Below are 17,268 nucleotides of genomic sequence, written 5' to 3'. Positions count from 1 at the left end.
CCTCCTCTGTCTACACTTCCACTCTCTATCCTCCTCTGTCTATACTTCCACTCTCTCTATCCTCTTCTGTCTACACTTCCACTCTCTCTCTATCCTCCTCTGTCTACACTTCCACTCTCTATCCTCTTCTGTCTACACTTCCACTCTCTCTATCCTCCTCTGTCTACACTTCCACTCTCTATCCTCCTCTGTCTATACTTCCACTCTCTATCCTCCTCTGTCTACACTTCCACTCTCTCTATCCTCTTCTGTCTACACTTCCTCTCTCTCTCTATCCTCTTCTGTCTACACTTCCACTCTCTCTCTATCCTCCTCTGTCTACACTTCCACTCTCTATCCTCCTCTGTCTATACTTCCACTCTCTATCCTCTGGTGTCTATATTTCCACTCTCTATCCTCTTGTCTATACTTTCGCTCTTTACTGTCTATACGTTCGCCTTTTCCCACTTTCCTCCCCCTTCTCTCTAACCTCCGTTTCTCCTCTTCCCACTTATCCTTCCTCTTTCTCTCTCTATCTCTCCTGCCCTCTCTCCTTTCCTACCCTTTATACTTTCCCCGTTTTCATCTCATGTCTGTCCCCACTCCCCACTCTCTCCTTCATTCTATCATGTCTTCATCCCTTCATCCTGCTCTCTCTGTCCATCCCCAGCTCTTTCCAGTGGTAATGTTGTGTTTCGGTTTCATCAGTTTCAGACGCCCCTACTGACCTGGAGGTGGCCACCTCCACCCCCACCAGCATCACCATCCGCTGGGACGCCCCCCCTGTCACTGTGCGGTACTACAGGATCACCCACGGAGAGACAGGTCTGTGCAGCTTGTCCCATCATTCAGACACTTATCGTTACGGTACTGCTGTGTGTATGGTGCTGTAGTCAGGCGTGTGTTCGTTGCTTCTGTGTTAAAGGGACAGTCCAACCTTTAAATAATTGTCCAAAAAGTTGGACTATCCCTTTAAGTGCTTATAAGCATGAGTGACTTAATGGTAAATGGTAAATGGACTGCATTTATATAGCGCTTTTATCCAAAGCGCTTTACAATTGATGCCTCTCATTCGCCAGAGCAGTTAGGGGTTAGGTGTCTTGCTCAAGGACACTTCGACATGCCCAGAGCGGGGTTTGAACCGGCAACCCTCCGACTGCCAGACAATCGGTCTTACCTCCTGAGCTATGTCGCCCCTAATTAATGTCAATGTGTTTGGTTTAATTCTGATGCTAAACGGCAGTTAATTTGATTGTTAAATGTGTGTGAAAGTGCTTGAAGTGTTCGTTAATTCCATATGTTAGTGGTTAAGGGAAGATAATCAGCTGTATGTTTGTTAGTTTCCCATGTCTGTGAGTATACCGGGTTTCCGTTAGTGTGGGTATTCAGGGAGTGTGTGTGTCAGTACTTTGGCATTCATTTGGACGCGGCTTCCTTCCTGTCCTAGGCGGACTCAGCCCCCCGAAAGAGTTCACCGTCCCGGGCTCCCAGTCCCAGGCCACCATCCACAGCCTGCGGCCCGGCACCGACTACACCATCACCGTGTACGCCGTCACCGGGAGGGGGGACAGCCCCGCCACCAGCACCCCCATCTACATCACCTACAAGACAGGTACGCACTGAGCTAACTAGACACTAGACAGGTACACACTGAGCTAACTACAGGCACGAGACCGGTACGCACTGAGCTAACTACAGACACTAGACAGGTACGCACTGAGCTAACTACAGACACTAGACAGGTACGCACTGAGCTAACTACAGACACTAGACAGGTACGCACTGAGCTAACTACAGGCATGAGACAGGTACGCACTGCCCCAAGTACAGGCATGAGACAGGTACGCACCGAGCTAACTACAGACACTAGACAGGTACGCACCGAGCTAACTACAGGCATGAGACAGGTACGCACTGAGCTAACTACAGGCACTAGACAGGTACGCACTGAGCTAAATACAGACACTAGACAGGTACGCACTGAGCTAACTACAGACACTAGACAGGTACGCACTGAGCTAAATACAGACACTAGACAGGTACGCACTGAGCTAACTACAGACACTAGACAGGTACGCACTGAGCTAACTACAGACACTAGACAGGTACGCACTGAGCTAACTACAGACACTAGACAGGTACGCACTGAGCTAAACACAGACACTAGACAGGTACGCACTGAGCTAACTACAGACACTAGACAGGTACGCACTGAGCTAACTACAGACACTAGACAGGTACGCACTGAGCTAACTACAGACACTAGACAGGTACGCACTGAGCTAACTACAGACACTAGACAGGTACGCACTGAGCTAAACACAGACACTAGACAGGTACGCACTGAGCTAAACACAGACACTAGACAGGTACGCACTGAGCTAACTACAGACACTAGACAGGTACGCACTGAGCTAACTACAGACACTAGACAGGTACGCACTGAGCTAACTACAGACACTAGACAGGTACGCACTGAGCTAACTACAGACACTAGACAGGTACGCACTGAGCTAACACAGACACTAGACAGGTACGCCGAGCTAACTCAGCGAGACAGGTACGCACACAACTACAGACACTAGACAGGTACGCACTGAGCTAACTACAGACACTAGACAGGTACGCACTGAGCTAAACACAGACACTAGACAGGTACGCACTGAGCTAACACAGCACTAGACAGGTACGCACTGAGCTAAAATACAGACACTAGACAGGTACGCACTGAGCTAATACGACACTAGACAGGTACGCACTGAGCTAACTACAGACACTAGACAGGTACGCACTGAGCTAAATACAGACACTAGACAGGTACGCACTGAGCTAAATACAGACACTAGACAGGTACGCACTGAGCTAAATACAGACACTAGACATGTACGCACTGCACCAAGTACAGACACTAGACAGGTACGCACTGAGCTAAACACAGACACTAGACAGGTACGCCCTGCACTAAATACAGGCATGAGACAGGTATGCACTGAGCTAACTACAGACACTAGACAGGTACGCACTGAGCTAACTACAGACACTAGACAGGTACGCCCTGAGCTAACTACAGACACTAGACAGGTACGCACTGAGCTAACTACAGACACTAGACAGGTACGCACTGAGCTAACTACAGACACTAGACAGGTACGCACTGAGCTAAACACAGACATGAGACAGGTACGCACTGAGCTAACTACAGACACTAGACAGGTACGCACTGAGCTAATACGACACTAGACAGTACCACTGAGCTAATACAGACACTAGACAGGTACGCACTGAGCTAACCACAGACACTAGACAGGTACGCCCTGAGCTAAATACAGACACTAGACAGGTACGCCCTGAGCTAAATACAGACACTAGACAGGTACTCACTGAGCTAAATACAGACACTAGACAGGTACGCACTTCTCGCAGAAACCACAGGGCCCTCTGTACGCTGTAGGAATGGGGCTTTTCACCCCTCATCTACCCCTTTTTCTACCCCTTCTGTCCCGTGTTCAGTTTTATCAGATGGTTCGAGGGGTATTAGGATTAGGATTTTATCAGGATCCCCATTAGCTGATGCAGCAGAACATCAGCTACTCTTCCTGGGGTCCACACAAAACACAAACACATGACAACAGATAAGACACTTGCAGACAAAACAACCACATTGAAATACCGCTTTTGGAAAGTAAAATGCATGCCCTCTCTCTCTCTCTCTCCTGCCCCCTTTCCCTCTCTCTGTAGACATCGAGTCTCCCACAGACATGAAGGTGACCGACGTGAAAGACAACACCATCACGGTCCGCTGGACGCCCGCAAAGGGCCCCGTCACGGGATACAGGGTCACCGGGGTCCCCAAAAATGGCCAAGGTCCCTCTTTCTCCCAGGAGGTGGGCCCCGGTAAGCTCAGAGCCACGCATTGCGCTTCTGATGGCTGCACCGCACTATTGTGACAGACAGAGGGCGCCGATCTGTTCACCTAAATGTTTCTAATGGGGCAGCTGCACAGCTTTCCACCAGCCACTTCTGTCCCTGTGGTCAGTACTGTGGTCAGCGCTGTGTGCTGTGGTCAGTATGGTGGTCAGTGCTGTTCTGTGGTCAGCTCTGTGTGCTGTGGTCAGTATGGTGGTCAGTGCTGTTCTGTGGTCAGCTCTGTGTGCTGTGGTCAGTATGGTGGTCAGTGCTGTTATGTGGCCAGTGCTGTGTGTTGTGTGCTGTGGTCAGTGCTGTGTGTTGTGCTGTGTGCTGTGGTCAGTGCTGTGTGTTGTGTTCTGTGGCCAGTGCTGTGTGTTGTGTGCTGTGGTCAGTGCTGTGCGTTGTGCTGTGTGCTGTGGTCAGTGCTGTGTGTTGTGTTCTGTGGTCAGTGCTGTGTGTTGTGCTGTGTGCTGTGGTCAGTGCTGTGTGTTGTTTTCTGTGGCCAGTGCTGTGTGTTGTGTGCTGTGGTCAGTGCTGTGCGTTGTGCTGTGTGCTGTGGTCAGTGCTGTGTGTTGTGTTCTGTGGCCAGTGCTGTGTGTTGTGTGCTGTGGTCAGTGCTGTGCGTCGTTCTGTGGTCAGAGCAGAACGGTATGGTCAGCGCTGTGTGTTGTGTTGAGTGCCTTGCTCAGTCTCCAGTGTCTCCCCCTCACTCGCAGATAAGACAGAGATGACCTTCTCCGGCCTGATGCCCACGGTGGAGTACGAGCTGAGCGTGTTCGCTCTGGGCCAGAACGGGGAGAGCCCACCGCTCGTGGAGACCGCAGTCACCAGTGAGTCGACCGCACAGAGAACCCTCAAAATCCCAAAAAGCTCAACGCACTATCCTCCAGGATCTTAGCTGTGCCTGCTGAGTTCAGCTCAATTTGCACAAACACAAATACATGACACCATCGCATACAGTGATAGCCGTCTAAACTCTACAAGCATTATTATTCTTCATCATTGTTATTATTATCATCATCATCATCCATCTCCGGGAGGGATGTTCTGGCTCGTGTTTTAAATCGTAGGAACTGCCCTAACTGCTGAAATTCAACAGTAAGGAATGTAAAAAATGATATGAACATTACAGCAAAACAGACTACAGCTAGAACAGTTACCAACAACAGTAAGCTGGTCTTGAGGACTGTCCTGCTCTGGGAGGTTCATAGGTCACTGCGCAGTGCCCCCTCCTGTCTGTGGATGAACAGAGCCAGAATAATCTGATAAACCACTCAGATTGCGAGGTGAGATTAGGTTGTTCATGCAGCATATACATCCTCATATTCCTGTCACCTCTCAAGGGAAACGGCAAACAAGCTAAATGCAACAGCGAGGTGGTCATGAGCCAGAATGATGGCCTGATACTGTGAACCCAATCAGAGTGTGAGGAGAGGAGGCTCCGCCCCCTAATGTTCCCTTCTTCCCTGACGCAGCTGTGGACCACCCCAAAGACCTGACGTTCTCGGACGTGGACTCCACCTCGCTGCGCATCTCCTGGGACGCCCCCGACGGGGCGGTGACCTCGTACAGGGTGCTGTACTCCAGCCCGGAGGAGAGGGAGCGCGAGCTGTACCCCGCCCCGCAACCCAGCCAGGAGACGGCCGTGCTGCGGAGCCTCCGGCCCGGCACAGAGTACACCGTCAAGGTCATCGCCCTGCACGGCCGCAACCCCAGCCCCCCGCTGGTGGGGACGCAGGCCACCGGTGGGTACCCCGCACGCACTGGGTCACGCCTCGACCCCTTCACTAAAACACGAGGGGTCCTGTGGGGTGTGTCTGAGGGGGTTAGTTTAGGTCCCACACATACCAGGTCACGCCTTGACCCCTTCAATAAAACACGAGGGGTCCTGTGGGGTGTGTCTGAGGGGGTTAGTTTAGGTCCCACACATACCAGGTCACGCCTTGACCCCTTCACTAAAACAATGGGCTCCAGAGTGCCGTGTCTGAGGGGGTTTACTGCTCTTATACGGCCTGCACACCGGCCCTAACCCTAAACTGTACCAGAGTCCCCTGGGCTGAGGTCCCCACCTCACCGAGCAGTAACTCCTCCGCTCGGTCATGTGACCGCAGCTATCTGAGCACAGGGTCGAGCCTGAGCAGCCTCAGCTGAACCCTCAGTCACATGAGGGACCGGCGCTCGCCAGATCTGCCACCGTTACTCACCTAAATCAGGTCCATGAGCATGTTTCTCCAGCACTGCAAGCCGCTCAGGAAGAGCGTCTGCTAAATGTGTGAAGGTCAGAGAATAACAAGCCTAGGAAATCACCCTGGATAAGTGCAGCCCCTGAATGGGTGAGCACCTGATATTATTTTAAATGACATAGGCCTACACCAGCCAAATGGAAGTAGGCTAGTTGTCCCATTTCATGATTCACAGCGTAAAGAAACACTTTTATTTTAAAAAAAGGCAAGAAATAAGCCCTTAAAGATCAAACTGCTTACTCTTTTCGCCCCACCTCCCTTTTTCAACAATCTTCGGAATGATCACTTGCTTCATATTTTGTGATGAGGAGGAAATTAAGTGAGATACTGTCAAGTTAGCTGGTCAGCCATTTTACCATTAAGGAATTAGCCTACACTTGATGCGAATAAGAAAGTTATTGCAACAACGCTAATGGAAAACAAGTTAAAATCAACATTTGATGCTAGGCTAACCCGCTTGCTACAGGTGGATTAGAGTATCCTCTAATATCCTTGTATTGGACACACAGGGACACACACTATTGGTATCAGTCTTCTTGTATGAATCGGGGCAAGATAGCTAAAAAGCTAATTTCCCAAGAAAGTGCTCTGGTTGTTGGCTTTGGAAAAAAATCCTCCAACTCCGGTCACATCTGGCTCAAACCGGAACGGCCGTATCGCAGTATCCGCGTCAGCGATTATGTCTCTGATGGACTCAGAGACATCCGAGTCCCTGACAATGCCCTTTGATTCAAAAACAAGACTTTCAGTGCTGTCCATTTCTGTCCATCTTTCCATCTATCGACGTGGTGCTTGCCCTTTGAAGAGGTAATATCGCATAATGACATAATGGTGCGTATAATATGCCGAGGTTATGTTACTTAAGCCATCAACCTGCCCAGGGACTACAGATGAAAATTAGCCTGTACGGCTAAATCTGGCACATTTACACGGTGCATCGAAGTTCTCGTGTTTATTAATGTGCACTGTCCCTTTCTTAAATAAAATAAACCTTAAACCTTAGATTCGTGTGTTCTCTCCCAGCCATCCCGGCCCCCACGCACCTGAACTTCCCCAGCGTGGGCCCCTCGGACGTGGTCGTCTCCTGGCACCCCCCCAACGCCCGCCTCACGGGCTACCGCGTGGTCATCAACCCCAAGACCGCCACCGGCCCCGCCAAGGAGATCAACGTGGCCCCCGACACCACGCGGGCGTCCGCCACGGGACTCATGGTGAGGCCGACAGAGCCGCTCCCCCGCGCTCCGCGCTTCCCCCAGCCGCTCCCCCCCAAATGCAGCCTAAAGACTGGGGGGTCTGCTCACAAAACCCCTGTTTCACAAAGCGGGGTTACCGGGTTAAGCTTTAACCGCGCCGAGTGAAAACCCGGAGCGCTTCCCAGATCCGGAACACGGACTGAAGTAAAGAGAGGGTTTTACTCAGCGCGGTTGCGCTGCTAACTCAGAAACCCTTGCTTTCGTGAAGAACCCCCCTGCTGTAATTAGAGGCTAGAGGCTTTAAAGTGACCTCAGAAACCACTCCACCAGAACATCCCTGACCAGGGAAGCCACAGCAGCTGGATTTCTCATAATGCAGCCCAGGGGTGGATCAAAGGGATTTTGGAAAAAAAGAAATCACAAGAGACTTATTTATCCTCCCAATCTTCCGTTCTTTCATCCATTTATTTATTTATTTACTTGACGGGAATGTTACATTTTGTGCCGATGTAAAGTTTAGCCGTGTAAAACGCATTGCTGAAGTGTTGCCATGCACTTGCCAGTCAAAAGCGGTGCCACCCCGATGACGTCGTGGTCATTCTCATGAGCGCCGTCTCTGATGACGTCATAGTCATTCTCATGAGCGCCGTCTCTGTCGCTCTCTGATGATGTCGTGCCCGTTCCCCCTGCGCAGGTATCCACCACGTATGTGGTGCAGGTCTACGCACTGAAGGGCTCCCTCACCAGCCGTCCCGCGCAAGCGGAGGTCACCACTCTGGAGAGTAAGTCCCCCGTTCCCCTGGCCACCAAAACCTAAAAATCTCAAATCCACTTAGTTATCCTTATGACAGCGCATATTCATATTGCAAGATTCTTAATTAGCTATTTTTTTACTTGTAGTTATGCCTAATTATAAAGGCATTTGATTGGGTAAATATGGTTCCTAAGCTTTGATCTGAGGCTGATAAAGGCCTGGAACTGCTGCACTGATCTGTCAATCATTCCAGGGTTCAGCCCACCATCTGCATCTAACCCTTTGAAGGGTAGGTTTTCGGGAAAAATTATTTTACATCTAGAAGTTTCTGGAATGCCAGTTCTGATTTCAGTTGCCAGTAGTGATTGTTACATCAGCACTGGAATATTCTAATTACGTGTGTGTGTGATCTCACACCTAACGGGGTTACGTGTCTGTGAGGACTGCGTTAAAAGGTTCATGTAATATTAGCCGAAATTCAACATTAAAATTTTTGTAATAAATAAAAACTTTGAGGAATGACGTCACAGTGTGCCGACATCACAGGCCCTCGTTCCCATCTCAGTTGTCTGTAAATGCGTAGTTCGACAGTAACCGACCGGTGTGTTTTTAAACTCTTCCTGCCGTAGACATCGGCCCCCCTCGCCGCGTGCGCATCCAAGAAGTGAAGGACTCCTCGATCACGCTCACCTGGCGCACCACTACTGCGCCCTCCACTGGCTTCCTCATTGAAACCACGCCCGTCACTGGTAGCCACGCCCCCATCAAGAGCACCATCTCACCGGAGCTCCGGTCCCACACCATCACTGGTAACCAGTACCCCGATGTTAAAGCTGCTCCCACATCTCCCATTGTGTTATAACAGTCATATTACAACTGTTCATACGCCATCCCGGGTGTTATTACAGCGATATAACAGCTGCTACTAATCCCTGGTGCGACTGCAGTAATATATGGTAAATGGTAAATGGACTGAATTTATATAGGGCTTTTATCCAAAGCGCTTTACAATTGATGCCTCTCGTTCACCAGAGCAGTTAAGGGTTAGGGGTTAGGTGTCTTGCTCAAGGACACTTCGACATGCCCAGGGCGGGGTTTGAACCGGCAACCCTCCGACTACCAGACAATCGGTCTTACAATCGGTCTTACCTCCTGAGCTATGTCGCCCCATAATATTACAGATGCCACTAATGCCTATTGGTTTCTCAGAGTTATTCTCTCTCAGTCTCACACACTGTGGGCTGCAGGCCCATAGCTACTGCGTTTTGCTAATGGACAACGGCCGATTGTCCCGTAGGTTTGGAGCCGAGCACCTCCTACACCATCCACATTTACACCCTGAACGGAGTGGGTCGCAGCGCCCCCTTCACCCTCACCACCAGCACAGGTACGCCCTCCCGCCTGCCGGTCTTTCCCCCCAGGTTCTGTGCAGCGCCCCTCTCGGTCTCCGCGGTGACCGGGGCGACTCTCCCGCCGGGCCGGCCTCACGTTTCCGGGTTTGGGTTTTGCTCTCCGCAGGGAAGTCGCTGGTGGACGCTCCCACGAACCTCCGCTTCACATCTCTGACCCCCAGCACCGTCTCCTTCACCTGGACGCCCCCTAGCGCCCCCATCACTGCGTACGACATCACCTACGAGGAGTCCGGGAGGTTCCCCCAGAAGCTCACCCCTGCACCCCACTCTGGAAGCACCTATGCCACCATCACCGGTAAACCCACCCACCCACCCTGTCCACTCCACCCTAGAACGGCGTTTCACTGACTGAGCACACAGCTTTGACAGAGCCCAGAACCAATCTAAATGGTAAATGGTAAATGGACTGCATTTATATAGCGCTTTTATCCAAATCGATGCCTCTCATTCGCCAGAGCAGTTAGAGGTTAGGGGTTAGGTGTCTTGCTCAAGGACACTTCGACATGCCCAGGGCGGGGTTTGAACCGGCAACCCTCCGACTGCCAGACAATCAGTCTTACCTCCTGAGCTATATCGCCCCTATCTGCCTACCCGAGAGCAGCAGTTCCTCCAGTCAGGTTACCTCATCCAGATGTTCGTTCGGACGGTTGTGAATATTCTAGAGGGCAGCCTAATCGTAGTCCAAAAGTTCAACGCTTACGCTTCTATTTGGAGCCAATTCACAATTTCATCAGTTCATCCGTATCTCCGTTTGGTGCTGCTCAGCTACTGCAGCTAGACGCAGATGGGAATCGTGTAAGCTATGGATGCAGTTCACTGACCAATCACAGAATCTGAATGTTAGCGCCATAGGCTTTCTTTTTTATCCACTTCATGCAACAGGTGAATTTTGCATTGTCCAGGCAAGTAGAAATTTTATTTTGGGAACTTGCTTAAACAGGACAGTATAAATGAACACTGAACCCTGTTAAACCTTTGTGTAAAGACACAGCTGATGTAAATGTGTCTCCCACGAGTTTAACATGCCGTTGGTTTTTTTTTGTTTCTCAGGTTTACGCCCAGGCACTGAGTACATCATTAAGATCACTGCCATACAGAACACCCACAGAAGCGTACCTCTTGTGGGCAAGGCCAGAACTCGTGAGTACACACACACACACACACACACACACACACACACACAAATGCACACATAGGCAGGCACTTAAGCACACAAAAAATGTATGTACATGCACATATATATGCAAACATGCATGCACATGCAAACACACACAGACGATCATTATGTCACTGACAGGAGACTTTTAAAAAGGTTTTAAATGACGGGAGCAGCGTGGCGTTTAAAGCCTGACGTTATAACGCCATCCCTCTCAGCACAAGCACTGTCCTCCACACGCTTCCTGTCCGCACTCTGACCTCTGACCCAACAGCCACAGAGCTCTAAAGGAGACGGCTGCCGGCTCAGTAAGGTGGCTCTGCTTGCTCCACACTGCCACCCCTGGCGGTCCCTGGTTAATGCAGGCCTCCATCCTAACATCCTCCTCCCCGAACCCGTCTCTCCTGCAGAGCCCAGCGCCTCCGTGCTGGTCCCGCAGCTCCCCAATCCCTTCCGGCCCGTCCCGGACATCCTGGACGTGCCCGAGGACGTGCCCAGCCTCAAGGACAACCAGGTGCACCTGGGCACCAACGGGCGCAACACGGTGGGCCAGCAGGGCCAGCACATCTACACCGAGTACCAGAACCAGGGCAACCACCGCCCGGGCCAGCCGCTGCCGCCCCAGCTGCGCGAGCCCCAGGTCTACATCCCCCAGTCGGGCCCGGACGGGGCGCGCGTGCCCGTGGTGCGGGTCAACGAGAGGTTCTTCCCAGGCTACGCCTTCGGCTTCCCCGGCAACGACAGCGGGCTCCCCCAGGAGGCCCTCACCCGGACCAGCATCACCTGGCAACCGCAGCAGCACAGCAACGAGTACCTGGTCTCCTGCCACCCCCTCAACCCCCACGACGACAAGGTGTACCAGGTGAATATGAGCGCAGCGGCTACACACACGCACCCGCACGCACACACCCGCACGCACACACGCACACGTGCACTCACTGAACACACCCGCACGCACACACACACGCACGCACACACGCACGCACACACGCACGCACACACGCACGCACACACCCGCACGCACACACCCGCACGCACACACGTGCACTCAGTGAACACACACTGAGCACGTGCATGCAGAGGGAGAGAGAAAGGCAGCCCTGGTCCGAGGCTGCAGTACAAAAGGTAAGACTAACAGAAATTCCACGTTTGCTCCCACAGGCTCACCTGCCTGGGACCTCCACTGGGGCTACTCTCATAGGCCTGACGTCCGGAGCGTCCTACAGGGTGGTGGTCGAGGGTCTGAACGGAGAGCGCAGGAGCACCGTGCTGGAGAAGGTCATCACCATCGGCGACACAGGTACAGCGTCCGCACAGCCGACCTCAGGCCAGGCGCTCGTGGATCAACGCACCGTCACGTTCATTCTGTTCACATAACCGCAAGGGCCAGTGAAACTCCTCGCTGTCAGGTGAAAAGAAGCGGCTGGCGACTCCACGTGTGTCGGAGGAGGCACGTGGCAGTCTACGCCCCCCCCCCAGACCGACAGAGGATAGCTCATCGACCAGGATCGTGAAACACACGGGGAATTGGTATAACGACTAAATTGGGGAGAAAATGGGAGAAAAAAAAATGACAATAACTGCAAGGAGGAAAATGAAGTTGCTGTAATGAGGCGAATCATTCCTGAAGCTGTGCTTTAAAATGTCATGCCGTACCACCCGCGGAAAGGCACAACATTTTTAAGCACAGCTTTATCGCCTAACGTTACTTTAGCTAACCCGAACATGTTCGCGTTTCGCCTACTCCGACTAAAGGAAGCACCACCTGCGCATGCGTCCCGTTTCGCCTACTCCTACTAAACGAAGCACCACCTGCGCATGCGTCCTACTAAACGTCCCTCTCAGATCGTCCGTTAGTGAGTGAGTGAGTCAGTGAGTGAGTGACCACAATTTTCCAGTTACTGCGAGCCGTGGGAAAAAGACAAAAGATCACTTAATGCCCAATGGTGGCAGTTATTCTTATTAAGCTAAAATAAACCGTGATTCATTACATCGTGCAGCCCTACCTATCAATACATCCAGGTAAAACCATAATGAACAATAATGCCGGACATCGGTTTTAAAACTCCAAAATGGACACGTTGGAATCACTGTGCTTTAACACCAGCAATAATTTATAGTGTGTGAGTGGATCTGCAGGGATTCTGATTTACTGACAGCGTGTTCCCCCTCCCCCCCACCCAGTTTCAGAGGGCGTGGCCTCCCAGCCGGACATGTGCTACGACACCTTCACCACCACGTACCACCAGGTGGGGGCAGAGTGGGAGCGCATGTCTGACACAGGCTTCAAGCTCTGGTGCACGTGCCTGGGCCTGGGCAGCGGTCATTTCCGCTGCGACTCATCCAGTGAGTGGCTCGGCCTTCCCATCATGCCTTTCACCCCACACAACCGGCACTAGCCTGAGAAATGCGCACTAACAAGGAACTGTCCACACCTGTCTTGTCCCACAATCCCCACCCCTCCCCCATCCTGTCCCACCATCCCCACCCCTCCCCTCCCCGCTCCCCCTCCTTTCTCTCAAACAGAGTGGTGTCATGACAACGGCCTCAACTACCGTATCGGCGAGAAGTGGGAGCGGCACGCGGAGAACGGTCACATGATGAGCTGCACCTGCCTGGGCAACGGGAAGGGCGAATTTAAGTGCGAGCCACGTAAGCTCCGCCCTCCTACACAACTATCGTCCAATCAATAACAGCGTCATAAACCCCCATGCATCAGCGTGAATAAAGTCCATTCATGTTTAATGTCTAGTGTTCACCCTTTTACTAGAACACATTTTACTCACAGTGCATTCTGGAGAACATGCTGTCGTTGGGTTTACTGCATCTGAGTTTAGCGAGGTTGCACTTTAACTTTGCGCTGCTGCGTTTGGGTAAACAACTGATGCATATGGGTTAAGCACTGACTGGTTTGGGTATAGTAATGATGCCTCTGGGTTTAGTGGGGATGAGTCGTGTTCAGTGCCAGTGCATTTGCTTCTGTGCAGACGAGTCCACCTGCTATGACGATGGGAAGACGTACCATGTGGGGAACCAATGGCAGAAAGAGTACCTGGGAGCCATCTGCACTTGCACCTGCTACGGAGGACAGCAGGTAAGACCTTTCCTTCTACCTGTGTGACAGCACCACAGTAAGTGTGACCAGTGTGAGGCTCCACCTGTGTACGACAGGTGTGTAAAGGTGTGTTGCGCTTCTTTGTGAATGTGACAGGTGTGGTTCTTCTTTGTGAGCGTGACACGTGCCTAAGTGTGCTCTCCTCTCAGGGCTGGCGTTGTGAGAACTGCCGTCGCCCTGGCGGAGATGTGAACGTGGACCTCGTACATCCTGTTCGCACAGACGTGGTAGACCGCTACAGACAAAACACTCTGCGCAAAGTGGTGGGTCACCAAGGAGTTTGCGAACGTGTCATTACAAGGCTGCATGCAAGACTCGTTTGAGCAAACAAAAAGCCAGCTACCCTACCAAACCCGTACCGAAATGTATCCTATATCAGAATAAACAGATAATCACCAGTAAATACAGTCTACATGAAACCAAACACATCAGTGAAGACTGCAAGCACAGCACAGGTATTTGTGGAAACAACGTTGCTTACCTGCGCCCTGTTCAAGTACCAGAGCGGGTTTATGTACTGATCCCTCCAACAACAACCAATCCCACAACGGTACCACCTTTAGCAGTAGAAACAGAATACGCGAAAATATCGTAAAACATCAACTCAAAGTTTAAATTAGGTGAAACAATCCAAAACAAAAACGAAGATAAACCAAAAGCCAGATTTACCTAGCAATATGAAAGACTGAATGTTTTATTTCCTGTGCACAAAATAAACTAAACCCTCCCGTCGGTTCTACTTTCCAGGTGTTTAGCCACACTAGCATGCAGCTTTATACATGATCACCAGCAATCTATTTTGTACAAAACATGTAGCCTATATGAGCACACATACATTTATCATGTCATCCAACAGCATCAACGTTATTCGTAACACATGCTAGCAGTCAATAGCAGACAATCCCAACCCACTGGCCTACTGTATAAAATCCACGTATGGCAAACAAAACAGAAAAAAACAAATCATGACCAATCCAAATGGATCCAATTGGATTAAAGCAAAATGCAAACTACAATAAGTTTTTGGAGCCTTCTATGAACTTATTTTCCAGTTAGCAGGCCATACGAGAGAAAACTAAAGTCACACAACCACAGCACAATGTTCACTCAACGCAACATGCAAATCGTGTTCAAACAACCGCGATCCACTTGACCTCCGTTTCTGCAGACAGCGAGCTCAAACAGTATCCTAAAATACGCCCGACCACGATTGCAATAAAACCCAATTTACTTACCGATTTGTGAGCTTTCATGTCCGTGTTCTCGTGCAGCTTGGCATGGTTTTTTCTATACAATTTGCGACTCGGGAGAAGTGTTCAAACGCGATCGAAAATGAAGTGTCTTCGTGCAGTCATGGCGTTTAGGTAGGCCAACTCAGCGTGCAAGCTGTGAGAGGATCAGAAGTTGACGCCATTCATGTTTTTCCTTAGACCGCGAGGACAGCAGGCAACTGACATGCGCGGAGTAGCCTACACCTATTATAGGTTCGGCTCCAAATTCACCTGCATATCTGAGATGCTGAACCAGCAGCGAAATTTCTTCTTGCCAAAACTGAATGAGATTTAAATTGAACCATTACATTCAAAATGAATAACCAAAAGATTAGTTTATAAAATACATAAACCTAAACTTTTTCTTGGCTATATCTAATTAAATGTGCGTCAGTCTTTCAAGGCGTAAAGACAGTTTTAGCAATTAGCCCAATTTAATATCTAACGAGTAAACTAAAATATAAAAAAACTAAACTGTAAATACGGGATACATTCATTTTTAAATTAACCGTTCATTTGAAGAAGCTTTATTCCGTTATATTTCTGCAGTCATTTAGAAAGGGGAATTTTGAAATAGACTTCAAACTAACATTTTGAATGTAATTGGACAAATGGAATAACATTTGCTGGAATTGACCTACCACTACTAAGGAAAGGTGTAGTGTGGTGCAGAATGAAAAAACAGAGAAAGAACGCTGAGCTGACTGTACTTTTCTCTCTCCTGTAGAATATCCATTGCCCAGTCGAGTGCCTCAGACCAGAGCTACTTGCAGATGCTGACACAGACAATCCAAGGGAGTAAATGGACCACCACCACCCCCTAAGAAAACCGAAAACACAGCACCCTTTTTCCCAGGGCACTCCTAACTTGAGACCGTCCTAACACCTGTGTACCGTCATACACACCCCCTCATTCCCTGACCACACCCTTACCACGCCCTAGCCATGCCCAGGGATCTCTACCCCACATCCCTCTGCAGCTCCACCTAAGGTGCTTGTTCAGAAAGGGCTTTCTTTGTGTATTTGTCATCTTGTTCATTTCAATTCTGTTTTTCCTCCCTCTTTGAGACACTGTAAAGAAAAAAAAGAGAAGAGCCCGTTCCCTGTAAAATGTCCCCAGTGTTTCTGCCCCCCAAGCCTGTGGAGTTTTCATTTTGGGAGGTTCTTGCCCCACAAAGATGCCTGTGGGTGGGTGGTAGTAGGGAGGACCCCTGTGGGTGAGTGTAGTGTAGTTTGGGGACCCCTGTGGGTGAGCGTTAGTGTTGTTTGGGGAACCCTTTGGGTGAGTGGTAGTTTGAGGGACCCCTGTGGGTAAGTGGTAGTTTGGGGGACCCCTGTGGGCGAGTGGATGGTAGTGTAGTTTGGCAGACCCCGGTGGTTGAGCATTAGTGTAGTTTGGGTTACCCCTGTGGGTGAGTGGTAGTTTGGGGGACCCCTGTGGGTGAGTGGTAGTTTGGGGGACCCTTGTGGGTGAGTGGTAGTTTGGGGGACCCCTGTGGGTGAGTGGTAGTTTGGGGGACCCTTTGGGTGGGTGTTAGTTTGGGGAACCCCTGTGGGTGAGTGTTAGTGTAGTTTTGGGGACCCCTGTGGGTGAGTGGTAATTTGGGGGACCCCTGTGGGTGAGTGTTAGTGTAGTTTTGGGGACCCCTGTGGGTGAGTGGTAATTTGGGGGACCCCTGTGGGTGAGCGTTAGTGTAGTTTTGGGGACCCCTGTGGGTGTGAGCATTCAGGAACACCTCCCATCCCGTAACTCCCAATCTCCTGTCTGAAACAGTGGCCCTGTGCCTGCCGCATTCTGAAATATAACGATGATACTTTTTAGAAATGCCCTCTTATGTTTTTTTCCATACCGCCATACTTAACTGTCACACTGTTCTTTACTTGCGTGAGGAAGCTCAGAAATGAAGGTCTGATTGTCTGCATATGCACGTGTTTGCATACAGCCTCCTTCCCCACGGGGTTTGTGTTCTTTGCTCGGTGCAGTGGGCTCTTCTCAGAGTGTGGGACCATTTCTGACAGACACCCAATTTTCTACACTGATTTGGGTCGTAATTTTTCAGACCTTCAAATCTTTTATTTATCCCTTTTTAACCAGGCATTCTGTGTAAAAGCAAAATTTTGGGGTGTAAACTTTCTTTTTATTTTTATACTGTAGGCGCAAAAGTCTTTACTACTGTGGACAGAAATCCCCTTTTTAATAAAGTTCTACAAAGAACCAAAGTAAGCATGTGATGTC

The 17,268-nt window shown here is 50.4% G+C and overlaps 2 protein-coding genes across 12 annotated transcripts in view; one reads left to right on the top strand and one right to left on the bottom strand.

Annotated features, from left to right (window-relative positions):
* The window catches only part of cpo (carboxypeptidase O), a 104,805-nt gene extending 89,535 nt beyond the window's left edge, over positions 1-15,270 (bottom strand). For 2 of the 3 annotated variants that reach the window (XM_064310665.1, XM_064310663.1), the window contains exon 1: positions 14,997-15,270. Coding sequence is in view for 1 of the 3 variants with exons in the window: in XM_064310663.1 (XP_064166733.1) it covers positions 14,997-15,014 (18 nt within the window). In the remaining 2 variants the exon portion in view is untranslated. Of the gene's footprint in view, positions 1-14,242; positions 14,319-14,996 lie in introns of all 3 variants that reach the window. The other variant, XM_064310664.1, reaches the window with a different exon arrangement.
* LOC135240759 (fibronectin-like) overlaps positions 1-17,252 on the top strand; it is a 40,267-nt gene extending 23,015 nt beyond the window's left edge. Inside the window, exons 26-44 of one of the 9 annotated variants that reach the window (XR_010325780.1) lie at positions 688-804; positions 1,427-1,591; positions 3,718-3,873; positions 4,605-4,718; positions 5,364-5,633; positions 7,155-7,342; positions 8,019-8,106; positions 8,708-8,887; positions 9,376-9,465; positions 9,597-9,785; positions 10,541-10,630; positions 11,057-11,508; positions 11,808-11,946; positions 12,831-12,992; positions 13,173-13,298; positions 13,634-13,740; positions 13,911-14,024; positions 15,760-16,291; positions 16,691-17,252. Coding sequence is in view for 1 of the 9 variants with exons in the window: in XM_064310659.1 (XP_064166729.1) it covers positions 688-804; positions 1,427-1,591; positions 3,718-3,873; positions 4,605-4,718; positions 5,364-5,633; positions 7,155-7,342; positions 8,019-8,106; positions 8,708-8,887; positions 9,376-9,465; positions 9,597-9,785; positions 10,541-10,630; positions 11,057-11,508; positions 11,808-11,946; positions 12,831-12,992; positions 13,173-13,298; positions 13,634-13,740; positions 13,911-14,024; positions 15,760-15,834 (2,822 nt within the window). In the remaining 8 variants the exon portion in view is untranslated. Of the gene's footprint in view, positions 1-687; positions 805-1,426; positions 1,592-3,717; positions 3,874-4,604; positions 4,719-5,363; positions 5,634-7,154; positions 7,343-8,018; positions 8,107-8,707; positions 8,888-9,375; positions 9,466-9,596; positions 9,786-10,540; positions 10,631-11,056; positions 11,509-11,807; positions 11,947-12,830; positions 12,993-13,172; positions 13,299-13,633; positions 13,741-13,910; positions 14,025-15,759 lie in introns of all 9 variants that reach the window. The other 8 variants (XR_010325779.1, XR_010325775.1, XR_010325778.1 and 5 more) reach the window with 8 other exon arrangements.
* The last annotated feature ends 16 nt before the right edge of the window (positions 17,253-17,268 follow it).

This window comes from Anguilla rostrata, chromosome 15 (genome assembly GCF_018555375.3).
Source record: "Anguilla rostrata isolate EN2019 chromosome 15, ASM1855537v3, whole genome shotgun sequence".
Taxonomy (NCBI): Eukaryota; Metazoa; Chordata; class Actinopteri; order Anguilliformes; family Anguillidae; genus Anguilla; species Anguilla rostrata.
Note: the sequence above shows the minus strand (reverse complement) of the source record. Positions and strands in the feature narration are given on the sequence as shown.